Below are 24,303 nucleotides of genomic sequence, written 5' to 3'. Positions count from 1 at the left end.
CCTCCCTTTATATTGTAGTTGTCCTAAATATTACCTTTATGCACATTGAAAATCCTATCACATAATGCTGTAATTTTTCCTTTCAAACATCAAACATATTTTAAACAACTCAGTAGGAGAATAATAGTTAATTGTGTTCACCCAGATATTTATTTTTGTTGTTCTTGCTTCATTTCTGATCTTCCTTTTTTCTTTTTCGTATTGTTTCCCTTCTGTCTAAAGAACTTTCTTTAGGAATTATTTTAGAAAGGATTCCTGGCAAGAAATTTTCTGAGTATTCCTTCATCTGAGAATGTCTTTATTTTACCTTTGTTCCTGAGGGATGTTTTTGCTGAATATAGAATTCTTAATTAACTATTGTTTTCTTTCAGTACTTTAAAAATGCTGTGTCATTTCTTTCTGACCTCCATGGTTTCTGATGAGAAATTTGCAATCATTTGAACTGTTGTGTTTCTATAAGTAATGCATCAGTTTTCTGGGTGCTTTCAAGATTTGTTTCTTTGTCCTTTAGTTTTTTTTTTTTTGTGAGGAAGATTAGCCCTGAGCTAACATCCACTGCCAATCCTCCTCTTTCTGTTGAAGAAGACTGGCCCTGAGCTAACATCTGTGCCCTTCTTCCTCTACTTTATATGTGGACGCCTGCCACAGTGTGTCTTGACATGTGGTGCCATGTCTGCACCCAAGATCCAAACTGGCGAAGCCCGGGCCACTGAAGCGGAACCTGTGAACTTAACTGCTGTGCCACCAGGCTGACCCCTGTCCTTTAGTTTTTAGCAGTTGGCTTATGATGTGCTGAGATTTCTTTGTGCTTATTCTTTTTGGGGTTCAATGACGTTTTTGAATCTGAGAACTTATGTTGTTTGCCAAATTGGGATGTTTTCAGCCCTTATTTCTTTAAAATTTTTTTTTTCTATATCTCACTCTTCTTTCCTTTTGGGAATCTGTAAATATGTTAGACCTTTTTGTATTGTCCCATAGGTCCGTGAGGCTCTGTTCATTTTTGTCTAATTATTTTTCTCTCTTGATCAGATTTGATAATTTCTATTGATGTAGCTTCAAGTTCAGTGACTTTTCTGTCATTTCCATTCTGCTCTTGAGTCCCCATATTGCAGTTGGTGATAGTCTCTTAAGACTCTTTTAAGTTCTCCCTACACCTTTTCTTTATTTAACTTTGTCATGTGTTTGTTGTAGAAGGTAGTTTATTAGTCCCAAATGATTTTCCACAGTGTGGATTTTCTAATTGAAAATTAAATAATCTGATCTCTATAGTATCATTTAACATGTTTTCTGTTCCCTGCATTTTCTGTAGGTTGGAAGTTAGATCCAGAATAAGGGTCAGCAAACTGCAGTTTGTGGGTCAAATCTGGGCTTTCCTTGTTTTATAAATATTTCTTGGAATACATCACACTTATTCATTTACATGTTGTTTGTGGCTGCTTATGTGCTGCAGTGGTAGAGCTGAGTAGTTGTGACAAACTGTATGGCTGGCAAATCCTAAGATATTTATGCTCTATTCCTTTCAAGAAAAAGGTTTGCTGACTTCTGATCCAGAGATTTTTATCGGATTCAGTTTTCTTTTAAGAAGTAAACTTAATAGGTAGTGGTGTAAATTTGCCTATGTGGCACGTAGTGTTTTGTTGTCTGTGTTTTTGTGATGTTAACAGCCATTGCTTATATTTAGTACTTTTTCAGTGATCACCTACATTTTTGATAAATATTTCTTTTTGCTGGGCATGTAATTTTAGTTTGGCATTTTCCTTTCTTTGTCCTTTGGCTTCCATTCTTTGTGACTTATTGTCAGTTATCAATCTGTTGTTGGTCTTTGAAGGTAATCTGTCCCCATGTACCCCTCGACCCCTCTCCTACTCCTTGGATTTCTTTGAAATTTTCTGTTTTTCGTTTTCATCAGATATATTATAGTATACTGGTTTTCTTTGTTTTTGTCATGCCTTGGGTTTGTAGTGCTTGTTGAATCTGTGACTTGGGCTCCTTGTCACTATTACAAAATTCGAAGCCATATGTCATTTCCTCTTCTGTCCCATTCTCGTTTCCTCTTCTTCTAAGATTCTTATTATATATATGTTAGATCTTATACTCTGTGTCGTATTATGTTCTTTCCTGTTTTTAATTTCCATCCTTTTGTAATTTCCTGTTTAACAGGAGCATTTTCTTCTAATCTTTCTTGCAAGTCACTAAATTTTTTTCCTGTGTCTAATTTGCTATCAAGTCTACCCTTCAGTTTTTCTCTTTTTTGCTGAAGAAGATTAGCCCTGAGTTAACTCTGTTGCTGATCCTCCTGTGTTTTTGTTTGAGGAAGATTAGTCCTGAGCTAACACCTGTGTCAGTTTTTCTCCACTTTATGTGTGGATCACTGCCACATCATGGCTGACAAGTGGTGTAGGTCTGCGCCCGAGATCTGAACCTGCAAACCCGGACTGCTGAAGTGGAGTGCACCAAACTTAACCACTATGCCATGGGGCTGGCCCCCTACCCTTAAGCTTCTTAATTTTTGCATTTTTCATTTATGTTATTCGTTTGGTTCTTTGTTACAGTTTTCACTTTCCTGTCAGAATTCTCCCAATTGTTATTTATTCGGTTATTTTAAAATCTGTGTTTGATCATTGTTTTATTTGGTTCTCCTGTGGGTCTTTTTCTAGTGTCAGTTTTTTCCCCTTGGTTTGGCCATTTATTATTTTCTTGAATATCTGCTTACTTTTCACTGAGTGCCAGAAATTGAATGTGAAAAATGTTGGAGATAGTTTGAGGCTTTGGATGATTGTTTTAGAAACCTAGAACATTTATAAATGGTTTTTATAAGTTCCACTGGAAGAATAAAGAGGCATGGGAGAAGAGGGAACTGGTAAGAGTAAATTAATAGAATCATCTTGGGTTCTAGGTCTGATAGAGAAGGAATTGAGGAAAACTGGGAGAAAATGAAGATCTCGAAGAGTATGGAGTGAGACAACTAAAAGAGTGTTGGTTGGCATCAAAAAAGGGGTAATAGATCGTATGATTAAAATATAAAAATAATCAAAGGGAGCAAAATGCTCTGGAAAAGAATTGGGGTGTTACTTGAGTTTGGATTAGGAATCAGGCCCTTAGGTTTGAAAGGTCTAGACAAGTCTTAATGGATGGTGTGGAGTAGGCTAAGTTTTGAAGGAAGTAACCATTTAGTAAGTGGTGAAGAGCAGAAAGAGAATTTCAGACTACACTGTGCTTTGGAACTTCTTTATTTCTTTGAATTTCCTTTGAAGTTACCTTTAGCCTGACTAGTCTAAATGTTCAGCATAGTTAGGAGGTGGGAGTGAAGAACAGAAGCCATCATGCTTTTGCCACAGATTCCATACACCCTGAATGGATTCATATGGCTGGTAAATAGCTGAGACTACAGCTTTACTTTCAAACTCTTCAGTTCAATGAGCTTTCTTTAACTCTGGGAATACCTGCCCAACATTTTTCACATGTTTTTTAAAAGATCTATTGGAATGTATGAAATATTTCAAAAAATATTTCGTAAGTGCTGTATAAATGTAAGGTGGTTAATAATCACATGGCTAGTGGAGAATTGCATAATTTATAATTACACTGAAGGAAAACTGTTTAAATCAAGAATTTATTACATATGATTTAATGTATTCATATAACTTAATTGTGTTAAGTAAAATTTATGACAGATTTATGTGTGAATTAGAGCATAGTAACATCAGAAGTTAATACTACATTTTTCTACTTGAGGGGAGAAATATACATATATTCTCATTATCTTTGAGAAAATGAATTTCCTTTTGGAAAAGAAATCAAATATTATAAAAGCAAATGAATTGTCACATTATATAAACTTAAACCTTTAGTTTCTACTTAGATTCTACAATAAAATTTAAACATTATAGATTATTGGATAGTGTATCTCACTTGATCTATTACAAAAATAAATAAAACAGTCCCTGTCCTAAAGGGCTATTATAATTCATAGGCAAAACGTTATACTAAAACTTTTTAAAACTAAAGTATAAAATTATTTCTCTGTCTCTAGGCAAAACTTGGTTTCTCTAATATTACTGGAATTGATTACTCTCCTTCTGCAATACAGCTTTCTGGAAGTATTATAGAAAAAGAAGGTTTATCTAACATTAAGTTGAAGGTAACTATTATTTATATTACTATAACTTTTATGTGTAATAAAAGTTATAAAGTTTAAATGTTTCTAGGTGTATTAATTTGCTGACATCTTTTGAAGTCATATGAATGAAGAATCAATCAATAATCTAAATTAAAACATTTTTAAATAACTGTTTAAAATTTTGTCTAGTCAGCTTGGGGAAGTTATTTTCTCTTCTTCCTTGAGTAGAAGTGTGTTCATTCTTTCTCTCCTTTGCTAACATATGCACGTAATTCGTAATTTTGGATTAACTAGATCAAAAAGTTGTGGGGGCCGGCCCAGTGGTGCAGCGGTTGGTTAAGTTTGCACGTTCTGCTTCGGCGGCCCAGGCTTCACCGGTTTGGATCCTGGGTGCGGACATGGCACCGCTTGTCAAGCCATGCTGTGGCAGGCATTCCACGTATAAAGTAGAGGAAGATGGGCACGGATGTTAGCTCAGGGCCAGTCTTCCTCAGCAAAAAGAGGAGGATTGGTGGCACATGTTAGCTCAGGGCCAAAGAAAACAGTTGTTAATGCATAGAGGAGTATGGTGCCACCAAAGATACTTAGTTTATCTTTGTGTCCTGTGATCTGTGAGAAGGTGACTCCTACATTTATATTTCTAACCCAGGCCTCTTCTCTGAGCTCTAGAATTATATAAAACCTATGTATTCTACGGTTTCACTTGGATAGCTAATAGTCTGTCAATTCATCCAAAATGAAACTCTTGGTTTCCTCCTTACACCTGCTTTTCCATCTCTATTGATGATACCACCATTCATCTGTTGCACTAACCCAATCCAAAGAGTGATCTTTTTGTCTTCTTTCCTTTAAATCCTATATCCAATTCTGTTGTTTTTATCATCAGAGTATATCAGAAATGTGATCATTCCTTGGTATTTCCACTGCTACCTCCCATGTCCCAGCCACCATCATTACTTGCCTAACTGACTACCATGGCTTCTTATTTGTGCTCCCATCTCCAGTCTTGCCACCCCACTGTCTATTATCACAGCACAACCGAGTGATCTTTTGGAATGTAAATCAGCTCGTGTCACTTCCTTGCTCACAAGCCTCCAGGGGCTTCCCCATTGCGTCAGAATAGACTCTGAACCCCTACCTAGCTTTACAAAGCCCCTTACTTCTTACCTCTTTCCCTCTTTATCACCAGTATGCCAGTCATACTGGCTTTCTTTCTGCTTGAGAAACATGTCTAGCCTGTCTTTCTGTGTTTATACCTGCTACTCTCTTCCTAGAATATTCTCTGCCCAAATCTTAGCTTGTTTGACTCATTCTCATCGTTCAGATCTCTGCTCAGATATCACCTTCTTAGAGAGGCCTTTTCTGACTGCCTTTTCCAAAACATTTCTCTTCCCAGTCACTCAATGTCTTCGTTATTCTGTTTTCATTTTCTTCATAGCACTTTCTCTGAAATTATTTGGTTAGCTTATTTATTGTTTGTTTCTCCCTTTAGAGAATATAGGGTATATTCTCATACAGGGACCTTTCTGTTTTGTTTACTGTTGTATTCCCAGGGCCTGAAAAGTCCCTGCATAGAATAGGTGTCCACGAAATATTTGTTAAATAAATGAATACTTTTACACAGGCATTTAGGATAGGAAGCTTCTCCAAAGTTAGCTCTTAAGAGCAGTAGTCATTATTTTGCTTCAGGGATAGTGAATACTTGGATGAGAGGGAGGGGGAAAAAACCATCTTCAAATATAAATAAGCATGAACTCCACATTTTTTTATTTTGGAGGAAGATTGGCCTTGAGCTAACATCTGTTGCCAGTCTTCCTCTTTTTGCTTGAGGAAGATTGTTGCCAAGCTAACATCTGTGCTAATCTTCCTCTATTTTATGTGGAATGCCCCCAAAGCATGGCTTGAAGAGCCGTGCTAGGTCCACACCCAGCATCCGAAGCTGTGAACCCCGGGCTGCCAAAGCGAAGTGTGCGAACTTAACCACTACGTCGCTGGGCTGGCCCCCAAAATCCGCATTTTAAAGTCAAACAATAAGAGAATTTTAGATAATACATTGTTTGTGATTACTTTATTAAGTTTGTACAAATAATCATGAGCTAATTGTTTAATTACTTTTTTAAAGTAACTTTTCAGAATTAAGTTCATTGGTAAATCATTGTGAATATTTTATGAAACTGAGAGAGATATCACTACTTCAAATGCTTATAATTTGTCAGTAGGTTATTGAAAATGAATGACATGCTGATATATAACTTTCAAAATCTGAAGTGCATTGTATTTATAAAGTTAAGTAATTGCAGTTTAAATAGTCATTTAATTTCTTAAGCTGTATTCCATTTGTTATATCTGTTAGTTGCTTTGTAAGCTACTGAGTCAAGGCAAAAGAACTTTTTATTTACCATGCTTACTATAGATCACACAACTAGTAATATCAGCCAAAAATTATCTTATTTCCAATGATCCAGTGAGTTTTAGTTCCAGGTAATTTTTGTCATTTTTAAGAATATGTCAAATAGTCTACTTTTCGACAAATAACTTTTTCATAACCCAGGCTTCTGAGATCTATTATGTGCTGGTATTATTAGGCAATACACCTGGCTTTGATTTGTTTCCAAATTTGTAGAGATTTGGAATGTCCAGGAAACACTGTCAATCTCTCTCACTAATCTTAGCTTTAATGATCTTAGAATGAAGCACATAAAAGTTACCTATAAAGTTGAAAATATGTTTATTATATGTAAAATGCCGTCATAATTAATGGGTCTTTTTATCTATAACTTTTTACAGATTATCCCTTAAATTCAGTAAAGATTGTGTGTTAATTGTTCTCACATAGATAATTGTTTTTTAATATAGGTAGAAGACTTTTTGAATCTTTCCACAAAACTGACTGGATTTCATATTTGTATTGACAAGGGGACTTTTGATGCCATAAGCCTTAATCCTGACAATGCACTTGAGAAGAGGAAACAATATGTGAAATCTCTCTCCAGGGTGTTGAAAGTGAAAGGCTTTTTTCTAATAACCTCATGTAATTGGACCAAGGAAGAGTTGCTAAATGAATTTAGTGAAGGTAAATGGCTATATCTTGTTCAAATGTTTAATACACTTAAATAGGTTTTTTTCCCTTGGTATTATAGTGTTTTAGTTTTCTATTTGTAGGACTTGCCTGCTTTTCTACTCTGTTAATAACCTTGGTAATATTTTCAACTGTATATGCAAAGGACAAAAAAATAATATTGGTTGAGATCCAGAGTCCTTTTAAAAATTTTCCAAGAAATCCTGGTAGTTAAATACTAAAATTTATGAGCCTGTAAAAATTAAGTTCTTTATTTAAGCTATATAATCTATTATTTAAAGAATCAAACAAAGAAAGCACATATATTGTGCTTCTGACTTCAGTGCCCTGATAAACTGGGAAGCGGTAGTAATAGTAATCAGTAATAATGCAAATGGAAGTAGTATTTTTTTAAAGTCTTACATGATCAGAGTTTTAATTTTATAGATACTTTATATGTCTTGCTAGTGGTGATTTTAGGTATTTAGATTTGTTTTCAGTGTATAAAGAACAATTATTTTTAACATTGCACAGAAACAAAATGTAGGGGCTTGATAGTAGAAATATTACCTGTTAATTCTTGAGGGGATCTCTACCTTTTTCAAGATTTTGGTCCAAGATAGGATTCTTTTTTGCCCCATGAACAAGGTATAATTAGTGCTGTGTCTACTAAGTGGAGATCTTGTGAGAATTGAGAATCTGTAATCTATACATAAATATTTTGAGTTCTTTGGCAGACTGTTTCCTGCATGTTTTTCAGGAATATTTTACCTGCCAATTTATTCATTCAGTGCACATGCATTTCCGGGAAAGTACCTTGAGAATCTATAGTTAGATATTGCTTTTTTTCCTTAGAATCCTTTTCAGGTTAGGATTAAGTTTTTTCACAGGAATGTAGAAAATTTTCAGGATGAAGTATTAATAAATGATATGGTACTAAATTTGTAGTTAAATTTTGAACCTCAGTTGTCACAAGCTAATGGGAGATGAATTTATAATTGTATTGAACGCACTTTATGTTAGAGTTTGTTTTCGTTTTTGGTAATAAGGGAATAGGCAGTAGTGGGGAGAACACTTAGCACACGTCCTTGTGTGTGTACTCAGTGGCTTTGGCAGGTTATATAATGTAAAATCTGAGCTGTTTGAGGCTTGAAATGTCACCTTGTGGGTTCACTACTATTGCCTCTGGAAAACAGGAATTACATATATGTGATTTATTGTCTTTTATTTCATGCCATTAATTTTATTATCTTCCATGTTAAATTTGTTTCCTTTAGAGCTGGTGAGGCCCCGTATTAAAAGTCTTTCCCTCTTCCTGAGGCTTGACAGTTTTAATAAATGTCCAGAGTTACACTGTGTAGGGGCAAGTTCCTTTCCTGGTTTTCAAATACAGGTGTTCTCTTTTACCCCTGGAACCACCAGACAAAAACATATTTGTCTGTTTTTGATAATGAGGAACAGACTTTATCCTGGTAAAGAGTGCTTAAAAATGTGTCTGTGTCTGAGAACTACTTAAACTTATGTTCAGTTTTAAAGGTTAATACAGAATTTAAATAAGCAAAATGTTAAAACAGGAAATGTTAAAGAAATGATTATATACTACTGAAGGCATGTTTTAGGCATATGTCTCTTAGAAAATAGTTTTTGGAGTTAGTTGCAGGACACTAACAGAGCACACTGCCATGCATCACTGCTGAAGGTCTTGTCACTAACTACCAGGACTGGCTTAGACGGTCCCTTTTGCATAGAATAAAGCTTGCTTCACCAATCTTTTAAGGTTCTTTGCTTCTTTCCTTATTTGAAACTTAAATGTTCATAAAACTGTTGAAATGGATTTTCATTTTTCTTTTATAGCCCTACTTATAATAAACATTTCATGTTAGGAGATTTTGATTTCATATCCAAGGGACTTGACCTTCTTACAACTACTGAATTTAAAAAACAACAACAAAAAACCTATCTTACTAAAAGAAAAGGGGGACGGGAGAAAGGAGGAACGACTTAGGCTGCAGTGATGCTGATGTCTCTCTCCTTCCTATCTTACTACGAAAGTAATCCATATTCATTAGGGAAAAAGTGGAAGAATATGAGTAACTTTAACACATAAGCATATAGACTAATATAATTAAAATCATTTGTTGTCTATCACTGGAATACAATCACTTTAAATATTTTGGTGTATTATCTCTTAAAGTACAGTATCTTCAATTCTGTAGGGTTAGTCCAGGGAGTTAAAAGATTAGTCCTGGAAAATTCACACAGACACTCCATTTTCTCTTGAAAATTTTTATTATGAAATAGTTTAAGCATATGTAAAATTTCAGAAAACAAATATGGGTATATTACCCATGTACCCACCATAGTGGCTCCATTTTCCAGCAGTAAAATATATCATGTTATTTAAAAGAAAGAGTTTTCTTATCATCAGTTTTTAATGAGCATTTCAATATTTAGCTATTTGTTAAGATCTAGTAAAGTTTAATTAAGAATATGAATTAGAATGTGTAATGAAGCAAAGTGTAAAAGACCAGTTGATACAATAATGTATATCCTTTTAAAATATTTTTTCTGTTTACAAGAGTTATTTGAGCTTAAGCTCAAGACATGGAAACTTGGAAAATGTAGACACCACACCAAAGGAAAAAAAATCCCCCAAAACTAGGAGTCCTGTCACTGAGGGAAAACCATAGTTAACTAAGAGTGACCTTCCAGCCTTATTTATCTTATTTTTTAAAAGCAGAATAATTAAACATTAAATTTCCATATTATTTTATGTTTTAGGAAAACGCCACATTATCTTATTTTGATCTTCACAAAATCACTGTGAGTTAGATAGGGGCATTCATATCTGGAATCTCCTTGCATAGAAACTGAGGATCCTGGTTAAGGTAACTTGACCAGCATATCTTTCACCGAGTAAGTGGTAGAGCTGGGACTTGAACTGAGGTCTTTTGAATCCAGGTTAATTTTTTTTAAAACCACACTGTGCCGCTTTGAACGTTCCTACCTCCTTGTCTTCCCAGACCCTTCATTAGTTCAGTTTGGGTCTTGATCTTTGGTTGTGGACTGTTTTTTTATTGTGGTAAAATATATATACTATAAGGTTCACCATTTAACCATTTTTAAGTGTATGGTTCTGTGGCATTAAGTACATTCACATTGTTGTGCAATCATCACCGCCATCCATTTCCAGAAAAATTCATTTTTATTTGCATGTTATTTAACCTTTCTGAATTAAGTGCTTTTATATGTGTGATGTGGATTGAGTTACTATGTAAAGGACTCAGTGCCTGATACATGGTAAGAACTCAGCACAGGGTAGCTGTTTCTTACAGACAAGATGGTGAAGTAGGCTAAAGGAGATGCAGAGTTGAAGGGATGATAAACAGGAAGCTGAGGAAATGGGGGATGGATGGAAAGCCTCTTTTCTGCAATTTGTTTTTGGTCTTGGCTGTCTCTTGTTCAATTCAAAGTGTTTTTGGGTGTACACACATACGTATACAGTACAATTGAAAAATCATAAAATGAAATTCAGTCACAATTTAGAGTTTGGAATTACATAGTTTTATAATACTTTGAAAGTACATTGTTAATACAAATTTCCCTTAACTGTGGGATTCAATCCCTAATGAAAGTATTTTAATTTTGTCTGACAGGATTTCAACTTTTCGAAGAGCTGCCAACACCCAAGTTCAGCTTTGGAGGCAGATCTGGAAACAGTGTAGCAGCATTGGTTTTCCAAAAAACGTGAGACTGTTCATTGGACAAATTCAGTTAGCTTTTTTAAGAAGCTCTACATCAAAGTAAACCTGACACAGAAAATGCGAGTGCAAATAAATGCTTAGTAAGTACACAGGATGCACGTGTTGAATAGAAATGATGGGTTGGTAAAAAAATCATGAGTGTGTAAGTGGTTGGGTTTTAAAGATCAACCAAGAATAATTTAAAAATTTCTTTTGTGTTTGAAATGTAAATATTTTTCTTTTTTAGTAAAAAAAATTTCCTGTAACTGCTGAACAGTTAAAAACTTTAAAGCAGTAAATGAATTTACAGAAAGCATGTATTCTTGATTTTTGTGCCTTGGTAAAGTGAATTGAATATGGCTGTTTATTAAGATTTGACCAAAATATTTTAGAGTGAGAATAACAGATAAAACAACTTTCTTAGTGTTTTATTAGACTGTTTATGAAACATAATAATATTTTGGGTTGAATGGTGGTTTTTTTAAAAAAATTATTTAATATCTGAGAAAGTCTCCTAGCCTTTTGTATATAATTAAACAAATCAGATAAATATGTCACTTGATCAAGAAATATTTATTGTGCCTGTATTTTGCGACTTATTGGTCTTTTACACACTGTGAAGGATGAATAGGAAATAGAAAGAAAGACAGCTAAGAGATACTGTTATCTGCCAGCACTGTGTTAAGTTATATTATCTTACTAAGTCATTGAATCCTCCCAATAGTTTCTCGAGGTATGTGTGTATTGTTCCTGTTTGTATGTATCAAACAGCCAGTATAGGATGGAACCAGGATTCTCCTCTGGTTCTCATTCTAAAACCCATTCTCTTCCCCTAGTATATTCTGCCTCCCAGGTGCTAAGTCTCTGCTTTTATGAGATTTACAGTTCAGTTGGGGAACTAGGACTGGTATGTAGAAAATACTGCTAAAGAAGTTGGGCAGTTATTTTTAGGAGCTCTGCAGCTCCTTGTTCGTGGCAGTGTTGATCTGTGGACTGTGAGAATAGTGAGTCATCCTTCATTACTTTTCACCATCTCCCTACTGGTCTTAAAAGACTTGCCTAATCAAGAAGTGAGTCGTGTCATTGTGAAAGGGTGGTGTGAGTTATATATATTTATAAGCCCTCAGGGATACAGGGACAAAGATATTTTAGTTAGGGCCTAATTAGTAAGAGAAACAGTTTGTTTATTAACATTTTGAAAAGATAAGGGATATTAATATTTAAGGTATATTTAAGGTAATTAATATTTAATACCATTTTGTATTTGGGCTGATATTTTAATATTGGGGTCAATCACTTTTTTTTTTAAAGTGATGTAATTTTTGATGATTTTCAGGTTTTTGGGCTTGTTGGCTTACTGAATGAACAATTTTTGTTTGGCAAATGTTACTCTTGTAGTCAGTCAGTCTAGCATTACGTCTTTTTTCTTTTCATTTTCGCCCAGGAGTGGGGGCGGGGGGAGGAGGATGGTTTGATTTACATCAACATTAATCAGTTTGTTAAGATTACTACCTGCCTTGCACAAGGTAACTGAAGACATTTCCATAAACTTTCAACACAAATAACATTTTTGAAAAGCTCTAATTTTTAACATTCGAAAAGTGAGAAATTACTTCAAAATATGTGTGATTTAAACTGTAAAAAAATTGTGTTGATTTTACAAACTAGACATGGGATCTTAAACCATGGAAACATATAAATAGTTTTATAATTTATTGAGGAGATCTGGTCTTTGTTGCTTTTTCACATTAATAGTCCTTGATTTCAAATATGAGAATAGTGTGTAAGTACTTGTTTAGAATTCTGAGTTGTTAAGTATATGCTATTTTAAAGCACCAATCTAACAAAATAGGCTTTTTGTGCGACCAGACTGAGACACTGGGTTTGAGTCACTGATGGCTTGGAGTGGGCCTTTGTTGAAAAGCTCCTTGAGTCACTATCATGGGGGTATTATGTGTGTTCCATTTGCAAAAATGAAGGATTTTTGGGGGGGAATCATTAGCTGTTGATAAGGTTAGGAAAAAGGAGTTGTTATCTCCTCTGTTAGTCCTACTGGAAACCAGCCTCTTGGAGGCCAAAATTGAAACAAATGGAAGGTCCAAAAATGCGAACAATAAATTAATATTTTCAACTAATACTGCGCTTTAAAAACAGGCCAGTAAATGTCCCCAAGTTACTGAAACAAGTTATAAATACCTTATTATTAAACGTAGTTTTGTTAAGTCATATGAATATGTGGGTAACTGAAAGGAATTATGCAGTTATAAAAGGGAGCAGTAAGTATAGAATGAATGCTGTTTTCTCTGGATAAGAAGTTGGAATTGTAATTTTATTTCATCAAAAGACACTCTTATTTTGAGGAAACTTGTTTGAAATGCAAACGAGATTTCTCTGTGGAGCCTGCACAGTATTGTTGCTTTTCATTATGATGTTATTGCTGCATAACAGGCCACTTCTGTGTGTAGGAAGTGCGTATGCAAGTCCAAAGGGATTTGAGGCCTGAATGGGCGGGTTACACCAAGTAACAGATAGAAAGTTTTCAGAACATTTTGTTTTAAGCCAGGTGCACAAGTTAGAGTTGCTTTTTGGGACTGGCATTTATGCATATGAGAATCAAACCTGACACTACGCTTGGCAGCTTGACTAAAGCCATTTTAAAATAAGTACAAACTGTCCTTGAATGATTTTCTTCCCATTGTAGTAGCAACGACTTTGCCTTTCTTCTTCATCTGTGATGTGCATGTGATTTTCTATTTACTTTTGGGGAAGCAGGGAGGTAAACATATACAAAAAGACTTTGTATGAACTACGTGTTTCAATTCAGTTACTATTTATTTTTAAATTTCTATGATATTGTAATGCAGTATTATATGTTAACTTTAATTCACATTTATCCAGAGTATAATAGAAACCTTAATTTTTAAGGAACCTAAATTAATAATTGTTTTATATGGCTCTGAAATAATTTTTTTAGTTGATTTGCTAAGAAATAGGCAAGTAGACTATCTCTGCCTATGTTAATAGATTTTGTTTATGTTCTCTTAAATAAGTTTTATATATTTATGCATGTGTGTGTGTCTGGTAACCAACTATGGAAATATACACAAATGTGAAAAATCAGTTGCTCTCCAGGCCAGCATTCTACTGCTGTGGGGAGACCTGGGTTTGATTTCCTGTTTTTGGCACTGTGCTAGGGTGTATGTGCTCCAGAGACAGCCTTCTGTTTTGAGAGCAAGAGACCAAATGTCTTGTGTTCCACAGTAGTAACCTTTTTGGCTAATTGTGGGGGGGTGTTGATGGGCTCTGAAAGGAGTCTTGTCTAGTACACTTCGCTGAAGGAGGCTGCATATGACCCAGAGCTTTATTGTGGGAAGCCACGAGCATGGTAGGTTGAAGGACAATTGCAAAGTGGGAAAAAAATTAGGAAAGCCCTGTCATTTCTCTTGGTTAGGCAGGAAACAGAGATGTCCTTAGAAGAAGGGGGAGCACATGACCATGTTTTATTAACAGTTAATGGAAGAAAATTAATGCTAATTTATTCTTCATACATACCGTGCAATTTGTTAGAAAAGTAAAAGGATAGTTTGAAATTCTTTGGTCAATTGATGGATTCCTATGTTAAGGGCATAGAAATGAAACTCAACATTAAGCAGACAAATACCCAAGCCCACAGGCTACGTAAATGCTGAATAAAACCAGCTCTACAATGGAACTCTGAAAAGCAAGGGGTAAGAAGCCTAATGAATGATTGAATATGACCTTAGCAAAATCCCTGGAGTGTTGAAAGATCATTCAGTTCCAGCTTAGATGTCAAGATGGGCTCCAGTAACCAGTAAAAAAAAAGAGCTTGAGTCGGTATTTACTGAGTTTTTAAAATCTTTACAACACAGTACATTAGACTAATCATTAAAAAGACTTCTCTAACTGATTTTTGAGCTGTCACTGTTTGGACCTGTAGTTTAGGCCCAGGGAAACCAAATTAAAAATTTAGATAGGAATAATTCCCAAGACGTGAGTGTATCAATATCCTGCTTTATGGAGTAGGACTTCAAAAACTGGGATGTAGAGGCTGGCAGAATGTACTTTTGTCATGCTGATACCATTGTAAGAAAGACTTAGAACCAACGGATCAATTGTACCTTAAAGTATTTGCAAATTACTTGCCTAGTTTATTAGAAGATGATGTAAAAAACCAAAATCTACTTTTTTCACTTTTAAATAGCCTGTTCTGAAGAAATGCTAAATTCTTCTGTTATATTTTTAAATATATATTGCTGTTACTGCATCAGGAAATGATAAGTATGTTAGTGAGTGATCTTTATTGTGCATGCTATCCAGAAGCTTTTTAAGAAAAGCAAATCTAACCCATTTGTTTTTCCAAATACCTAAAAATTTATACGTGAACCAGCAATTAGCATATCCTGTATATTATCGGAGCAGCTTAGAAAGAAATATGAAAATACTCTGGTTGAATAAGGGGACCATGAACTGTACTTCTCACTCTTCACTAACAGTTACAGATGCAGCAGTTTATTATCATCGGTGATTAGAGCAGAACAGAAGTGCTGTTGGGTGGCTGTAGTTCTCCTGCTATTGCCTTCCTTACCGCTTCAAAGACGGAATAGTCAGGAGGAAGAGGCTAAATGTAGACGAGAGTGGGTGCTGCCAGTTCACATTTTTCCCCTAACTCTTCCTCTAAAATGAAAATGTCAGTCCTTTGTTCCCATCTAATTTTAGTACATCCTGGCTAAAAAAACGTTAGGATGATTTCCAACCATGGAACTTTGAAGGGTGGAGTGGGATGGGGGAAGAGTAGAGGAAAGAGCAGTTTACATTCCATATCCGTTTGCCTTTCTGCGACAGCATCTAGCCCTTACTCTGTTGATTTTGGTAATGAAATAAATTTAGATGCACTGAAGCAGCAATAATTAGGTTTTCCTGCCATATCCTCCGCGAAAAGCCTAGTTGGAGTCTGAATGGGGAAAATCATAATATGGTCTTTAATAGAACATACTCAGCTGAATTAAAGAGCTGTGTGCAAGTTTTGAAGAAAGGCCTGAAATTGTGAGTGAAAACTACATGTTATTTACAAATAGAACCTTTGAGGTCCATTTGTGAATCAGTGAAACTGCTTTTATGCTATTGTTTTTAATGAGAATAATATTTGTTGATTTTTGAGAAGCAGTCATAAGCAAGGCACACAAGTCAGAGCTGTTTATTCTCTCTGAAAACCCTAATAGGTCTAGAAGGAAAGTTCTGATTCCGTGAAGAGAGCCAGTTGGTCAAATCATTGATAATATAGTTTGTTCAAGAGATAGGACAGAATTCCATATGATTTTGTAGTTGGAAGTGCCAATTGTTGTGGTTATTATTTAATTAAAAAGTGATTAACTGGATTAAACGATGAGGGGAATTCCACATGCTGTAACTTACTCTGAAATAAGCCTGTCTTTTCCAAAGGTTTGTTCATGTAACAAGCAGAGGTTTCCTCTTGGAACCTCTGTATGATAAAGACATTATGTAGCCCAAGTAAGAGAGATCATTTTGTTATTAAGTCTGTGTGATTAATGACTTAATTTGTGACAAATGCAATATCAGCTTATTTTCTGACCTTGAAATTTCATTTATTTTGGTTCCTTTCATTATAGTAATGGATAATTTGTGTTTAAAATCTGTTAGGTAAGAGAATAACTATCGAAGATAAATAATTTTTTTAATAATACATTTTGGAGAGAAAAATGATTGGAACCTAGGCCAATCACTTTCCTTTTCTAGGCTTTGTTTTTTTCCTCTGAAAATAAAGGCGTTCAGTAGGTGATACTTAAAAATTCTTCTCTATCCCTGTAGTAAGCTTGGCTGCCATAGACTGGGTGGCTTAAACAGCAGAAATTTATTTTTCACAGTCTGGAGACTGGGAATTCCAAGATCAAGGTGCTGGCAAGGTAGGTTTCATTCTGAGGCCTCTTCTCTTGGCTTGTAGGCAGCTGTCATCTCTCTGTACGTTCACTTGACCTCTTTTTGCATGCTTGTGGGGAGAGAGTGAGTGTGCGTGAGCATGTTCTCTAGTGTCTCTTGTTATAAAGGCACTAATCCCATCATGAGGACCCCACCCTCATGGCTTCATCTAACCCTCGTTACCTCCCAAAGGCCCATCTCCAAATACCGTCACTGGGGGTTAGGGGTTCAACATATGAATTTTGGGGAGACACAAATGTTCAGTCCGTAATAACCGCTGAAGTTGATTTAAGGGTTCAGAGAAAGGCCTACAAAATAGGTTTCTACTATATATGGGAAGTTTAAATACTTCATTAGTTAAATATCAATTGTTAGGTTACTTGATGGTTCTTTTAAACCAAGGTATCTATTCATGTGTGTGAAAAAATATATGTACATATAATAAAACATTTGAAGCAATCGCATGAGTATTTTTCAATCTAAAAACATCTTTAGATTTGAGTATTGTCTCTGATATATATTTGATAATTCCGTTTGTATTCATTTGACCGTAGAGATGTTTTATCCAAGAAACTCAGAAAGTTACATCTAATTGTTTAGTCCACTTTGATTTTATTTATAGAAATATTGAGATCAAGATTGATCATAAGCAAAATTGGGGTAATCTGAAGGATCTCCCTAGTTTGATTCTTCCCTATTCTAAACACATAGAAACTACACACTCACAGATGACCTAATTTACCACTCTAAAGTCCCAGGGCTTTGAAACTTCTTTCTCATGCTACACAGAGACCCATGCTTGGGTATGGTACCTGCGTCTGCCCTTCTTTATGCCTTGTACCTCTCTGGGCTACTGTCAGTCTATAACTGTTTACCCCCTCAGTGAAATTGAAGTATGTTAAAGGTGCTAGCAAAGTGCCTAATGCGTAGTAGATACTTATTTAAAGTTGGTTTTTCTTCAGTACATTTCTCTGAAGCAGTTTCATATGGTGGAGAGAGAAGCACTTGTGACTCTACATAATAGGGTTGTGAATATTAAATAAGAAAAATAACTGTAATGCAGCTTAGCATGATTCCTAGCGTACAGCAATGCCAAATATTCTTTTCTCCAAGGACCCTTCTTCCCATTGGAGCTAATGTATTGAATTGTTCGGGATTTTAATCCTCACTGCCACTGAGTTAATGTATTCAGTTCATTGTAAGGTGCTTGTATTCCAGGAGTGATTAGATGAGTGAAGAGAGGAGGATGAGTGGTAGATAAGTAAGAGGGAAAGTTCAGAACTTCTTAAAAAATCATACCGTGTAGCTCCTTTTTCCTTAGTCGCTAGATAGGGCTGGTGCTGAAGCACCTTTTCATTTAGTTAAGAAATGAGGACCATACACCAGATGCCAGATTTTCACAAAATGTCCTTTCTGATGTGTTTCAGCAGACTTTAAAATACCCCTCAGATTTAAGATAGTTATCTGTTAAAGTGGTAATTATTTAGTAATGTATGTCAGCGTGATGGGGAAAATATTAATGAGGATGCCTTTGAATTGAAAACAAATGGTCAAAGATATAGTGCACCTTCCTTCATCAGATCTGAATGCTAAGGCATTGTTTCCAGTGATATCAAAGAAGAGAACAGAGAGCACGTGCCCCAATGACCATGCATCGGGTTTTAATGAAAGTTGTTGAGTTGGATTTGGGTCTTTTACTGGGTATTGAGGAAACAGTAGACTAAGATTTTACCATTGATTTCCACCTTGCCTCATCTAGATTTGATATCTTTCATCAGTGAGTCGTGTTTGTGTTCCTTGCTATAAAGTTGAGTTAAAAGTGCCATTCACAGTGGCATTTTAAAGTTTGATGTTGGGTAATACTTTAAATAGTTGATCTGATTTGTCCTTAGTTTATACTAGAACTGACAGTATAGTATGTAAAGTACAGTGAATTAGTTGTTTATGCTAGTCTAGAAAAAATGTCTTTTTCAGATTTGTTGATTTAACCTTTTTCTGGGTGGTTAAGTGAATATCTATCCCAGTGCCTGGAGAGCTTAGTATGACTATAGAAATGCTGGCCAGAGCAGTCGCACTTTCTCTAGTTAACCTAGTTTCTCTAGTTTAAGTCTTTAACCATTTTCAAAAAGTTCTCCAGAGATGAGGTTAATATATGATATGATGTACATTCTTAGGACAGAACATAAAGCTTCATTACTTTATTTATTTAAAAGATTTTTATTTTTCCTTTTTCTCCCCAAAGCTCCCCAGTACATAATTGTGTATTTTTAGTTGTGGGTCCTTCTAGTTGTGGCATGTGGGATGCTGCCTCAGCATGGCTTGACAAGCGGTGCCATATCCGCACCCAGGATTCGAACTGGTGAAACCCTGGGCCGCTGAAGCAGAGCACGCGAACTTAACCACTCAGGTCCGCGGCCCCTAAGCTTCACTACTTAAATTAGGTAGTTTACCAGTACAATGATTGAATAACCTGGTTTTGATCAAGGTTTTTTGTTTTTTTGGTTCCTTATGAGAGTTAACAGGAGCTGTAAGTAGTATTTAAAATTGCAAGCCAAGTCCTCATTCATATCACTTCTTTTCTAGATTCAGGTCAGCTGCAGGATATGCACATACAAAACAGGCAAGGCTAGTCCCTCTTACAAATAGTGATAGGTATAATAAAACGAAACAGCCTTGCTTTTGATTAATATAGAAGATTGACAGACTGCTGAGGAGAGTTAAGAAATACCCAGGCTAGTATAGTGTGTAGGGCGAATGTTCTTTTCATCCTGCTCCCGGGAATGTTCTGGCCATTGGAGCCAGAGACTAATTTTTTTTCTTGATATTTTAAATCTAAAGGATTCAGTCTTTAGATTTTAAACTCTGTGAAATCAGAAACTGTGTAGTTTCACAGTTTCCTCTCTCCCTAATGCAAATGAAATTTACTCAGTTTCATTTCTATGGGGATAGTCAGGATAGCAGTAGCTTTGAGCATATCACTAGCGATGAGTTAAAAATAGATTTTTCTTGAGGCAGTGACTTATATGGCAGATAGTTGACAGAAGAGAAAAATTAAGTTAAATTTTGGGCTTGTGTCTCAGATACTAAATCTGAATTCCACTAAAGAATATTTAAGAAAAAAATTGAAATTTTCATTTCAAGATGAGAAACGTTTAGTCTTGGTGTGCTGTTGAAATATTTTCTAGATTAAATTCAATATAACAATATGAAATATTGTAACTTGGTTTTAGCTGTTTTTGGTGGAGTAACTAAGGCAAACTAGGTTATGGATGACTAACTATGTTATAGTGATACTAATTAGAATCTACTTCAGCTAAGATCATAAATAGATGAGGGAAAAGCCAGGAATTAATTATGCTTTTGAATCTTAGTATTCAAATAGTAAAATAGGTTTGGTAAGTTTTACATATGCCAGTAACTTTGAATGTAGATAGTGAAAAGCCTTCATTCTACTTATTTTTGCTTATTTGCCATGCATAAACTTTTCAATGTCTATTTTTTCATGCTTGTGTTTTCTTATAGCACATAACACCAACAGCTACTATTAACTTTGTGGGAAAAAACCACCAAAAACAAAGTAAACTCAAATTGAAATGAGTTTTAACTGTTGCTCTGTTCTTTTTAGCTTACTGTACCCAGAGCTCCTCCATCCAATGAGTTGCAAGCGTGACATTTGCTGTGTTTTCAGCACCTGCCAACTTGGAAACCAGGGTTTGTGCTCAGGACTTAGGCTTACAACCCGTACTTTGTGGTGCACAATGCCGTCCCAGCTGGCATGCTTCGTACCTCAATGGTGCTAGACGTTTGGTTACAAAGCTGTGCAGATTCACATGCACTAATTTCAATAGGCATTCCCCTTCAAGCTGCTTTCAACTCTCATTTTGTATCAAAGGAGTTAGATTGGTATCATTAAATTCACTGCTGTGGTTATTTTTCAATGAAAATAAATTTGTTTTATTTAGTCGTTGAACCAAAAAGTAACTTTGTCTTTAAGAACCAAAATACCTCTTTAAAAAGATGTGTGTGTATAGATATGGGAGATATATCTATACACACACACACATATGTATATTTTTGTGTGTGTGTGTGTGTGTGTATATCTCCAGCCAGGGCTATAAATCAGTTTTCATCAGTGGAAAAGTTTCAGAACACAAGATAAAATGAACAGAAAGGAGAGAACAGAAGGATTAGTGTGTCATAACATGCTTATGTAGGTAGTGTAGGTAGGCTCATTAGCTGTAGCTGGATCATAGATGTGGGAACAATTATAGAACTTACTTTTCTGAATAAGATCCACATAAGAAAATTGTCCCCATAGTAGGTTCAGATTTTGGCTTCCATCTATAACCAAAAGCTTTCCGTGTTTTCCAAAAATATGTGTTTTACTAACTTGTTTCCAGTAGCCAATCTCTTTGAAAATGCTTCAGGTGGACTTGGTGATGCCTGTCGTCCCCACATCTATTATAAGCAATTTTAAAAGGTTCTGTTTTTTAAAAAGATCTTTTCAGATGTAGAAAGGACAGTGTGAAATGTGAATGACTGGCTTTTAATACAACAGTTGTGACAAAGAGGCAGTGGCTTTTGGAAGCTGAATAAAGGGGTTAACACACACATCTGCACACTGCTGTTGGGTGCAGTGTGTAACACGTTTGCTGTTTGTTTCACTCAGTTTGTTACTCTAAAAAGAATAATATGTTATTCTCAGAGACACTCTTTTATTATTTTTTAGTGGTGAGCTCTTTTTACAACCATAGGTACAGATAGGTTTGATGGGAAAAAGTAAACAACATTGACTGGTACTTGGTCAAACTTCAAAGCTTAACTCCTTGTTGTTTGATTATCACATTTATCTGGTTCTAAAGGCACAAAAAATAAAGAAAGAAAATACCCACTAACTACCTAGGACACTCCTTAGTGCGTATCAAAATCCAACCTTTACCCTCCTCTGCACAAATGTGCTTAGGTGAATACTTTTATTAGCTTGTTGATACAAGTATAGCTGGTTACACCCTTTCTTCATAAAATACACCCGTATTGTCTTCTGTTACTTAAGAGCTTTAAACTTGGAATGGGGGAGCTCTCTAGTATAGAGGGATACTCAGTTTAAATCTCCCAGGCAGTTTTGAGTAGACATACAATGCATACCACACACAGGCATTCCTCCATTTGGTGGTTCTGCTTTGAGGGGAGCCAGGAGAGCCAGTATGGCTGGCTTTTATCCCTGGGTTTCATATATTGATCTTGGAATGAGACTGTACGTAATCTCTACATTTTATATTTACCAGGGCGTTCCATGGCTTAACCAGGTTACTGTTGGTTGATGATAATGGAAAAGTTACAAGTGGTCATTTTTGGATTATTTATGGATTTATTTCTAAATTGGCTTATGAATTTTTGTTTAGGTGTCTGGTTGTACTCTAATATGGTTTTGACCCTTTATGATAGAACAAAGGTAGACAGCTTAGCCCCCTGTCCCCCGATTGCAGCTTACGTTGTTTTAAATCTAGAGTTCGATTCAGTTTATATTTACTGTTCTGAATTGAGCAAAACTCTTAATATACAACTTTTTGGAAAAGAATTTTTTACAATAAAGAATTGTGTGGTATAGCCCTAAAAAGTGGGAGTGTTATATATCTGTAGGACTTACTACATAATGTGGGAAGAACCTGTAGTATCGAAGGTTAAGTGACAGGCCTTAATGTGTATATATTTTTAGCCTTTGAAGATTCAAATTAAGTAAATGAGACATAGCTATTCATTGGTTAGGAGCACAACTCCTTAAGCAGATATTTTAGTTCTGTACATTCTCAAGAAAGCGTCAGAACCAGAAAAACAGGCTGCTTTAGGTTGGAAAGGAGGTGTTACAGCGAAGGAGCTTGCCATAACTACAATCCTTGGAATTTTGTGAGAGTAAAATCATCCTGAAAGCAACAAGAATAATGGTTGCAATAATTGTTTCCAGACTCGAGACCCCTGCATTTTGTTTTTTAAGTTGACCCGATGAACCTAGTAATTGCAGGAATAAACTGAATGTTTGCCAGCAGGAGTCACTCTAGGCCTCCTAATAACAAGTAAATTAAACTATATCCTTAAAGCTTTCAAAGGCTGAGGTGACACTGTGATAAGATGGCATTAGGGAAGTGTAGCAGTATTCTTAAATTATCTCTTGTGCCTTTGCTTGTTCAACCTAGGAAGACTTGGTACTGCTCTGTTCAATATTGGCCCTTGATAATTTTTTTTAAAGCAGTGTTTATGGATAAGGCTATCAGTATCTTAGAATTCGGCATATTAGTTCATTTTGGCTTTCTTAGGACAAATTGATTATATCCCACATCATCTCCTTGAATGAAGAGAGTCACATCCTTCTCCTGATTGTTGTCCATCCTAATCTTGCAGCAGAAATCACTGGAGTGAGCTGTAGTTAGTGTGAAACGAGATGTTAGCTCATCATTTTCTGAAAAAAGAATGGGTCCAGTGTGATGAGAGACAAATATTTCAGCAACAGCCGTGAAATATAATAGTTTTCCAAGTGCACACAAGCTCAAGAAGTTAATTGTTCATTTATGTTTGATACTAGGATTGAAACATTGGATTAAAACCAATTGAATGTTCCTAGAAGCAACAGAAAAAGTTTCCTGATTTATGAATAGAACCATTCAAATGGTGCAGACACAATCCATGTAAAGTAATGAGGTGTTTTGTTTTTTTGGCAAAGGAGAACACACAACAGGCATAGGGAGTTCTTTTTAAAAACCTCCTCTTTAAAAATCTCTTTTTGGATACAAGGTCAGTAAAATAACATACACAGTAGGAAGGAGTAATGGGAAATCTGGGGCTTCACTTCACAAGGAAAACAATCCCCCTCCCCCAGGTGAGCAGCACAATGAAAATACTCTGCTTATTCTGTCAGGGTTACATTCCTGAACTTAAGTCAACATCCTAAGTTACAGAACTAAACATGCTCTGCCTCTGCTTAGCAACCACAAATCCTTCCTTCACCAGTTGCATATATTTTGGATGTGGCTTCTGAAGTACACATTCCTTTATTTCGATTAGCGCCCCGAGTTAGGAAACTAGCGATTTATTTTCCCGAAGTGTGACAACACTAACACGGTTCCCCCTCCCATGCCGCCCAGCACGCCACTGAAATGATCGTTTCTTTAAAACCTCAAAAACCCAACAACCCGGAAGCTGGACGTCTCAAGTCCACGCGGCCCAGGGTCTTCGTCCAGGCTTGTGCGGGGTGCGGGGTGAGACGCTCATGGGGCCGGGGCCCCTGGCCCAGGATCCGGGCGCCCCGGCGGCGGCCCAGCCTGGGGGCCACTTCCCGCGTCCCGGGGCCTCGCAGGCGCGAGCTTGGCGAGCGGCGCGCGGCTCGGCTCGCAGGACGCCCTCTAGCCCCGCCGGCGGCGCGCCGCGACCCCCCC

General features: G+C 36.0%; 1 protein-coding gene across 1 annotated transcript in view; it reads left to right on the top strand.

Annotated features, from left to right (window-relative positions):
• The window catches only part of EEF1AKMT2 (EEF1A lysine methyltransferase 2), a 30,506-nt gene extending 13,753 nt beyond the window's left edge, over positions 1-16,753 (top strand). Inside the window, exons 4-6 of the mRNA XM_046653478.1 lie at positions 4,034-4,141; positions 6,977-7,193; positions 10,835-16,753. Coding sequence (XP_046509434.1) covers positions 4,034-4,141; positions 6,977-7,193; positions 10,835-10,929 — 420 coding nt within the window. The 3' untranslated portion in view covers positions 10,930-16,753. The remainder of the gene's footprint in view (positions 1-4,033; positions 4,142-6,976; positions 7,194-10,834) is intronic.
• The last annotated feature ends 7,550 nt before the right edge of the window (positions 16,754-24,303 follow it).

Source organism: Equus quagga, chromosome 2 (genome assembly GCF_021613505.1).
Source record: "Equus quagga isolate Etosha38 chromosome 2, UCLA_HA_Equagga_1.0, whole genome shotgun sequence".
NCBI classification, from domain to species: domain Eukaryota; kingdom Metazoa; phylum Chordata; class Mammalia; order Perissodactyla; family Equidae; genus Equus; species Equus quagga.
This window is presented reverse-complemented; position numbering and strand designations above follow the sequence as displayed.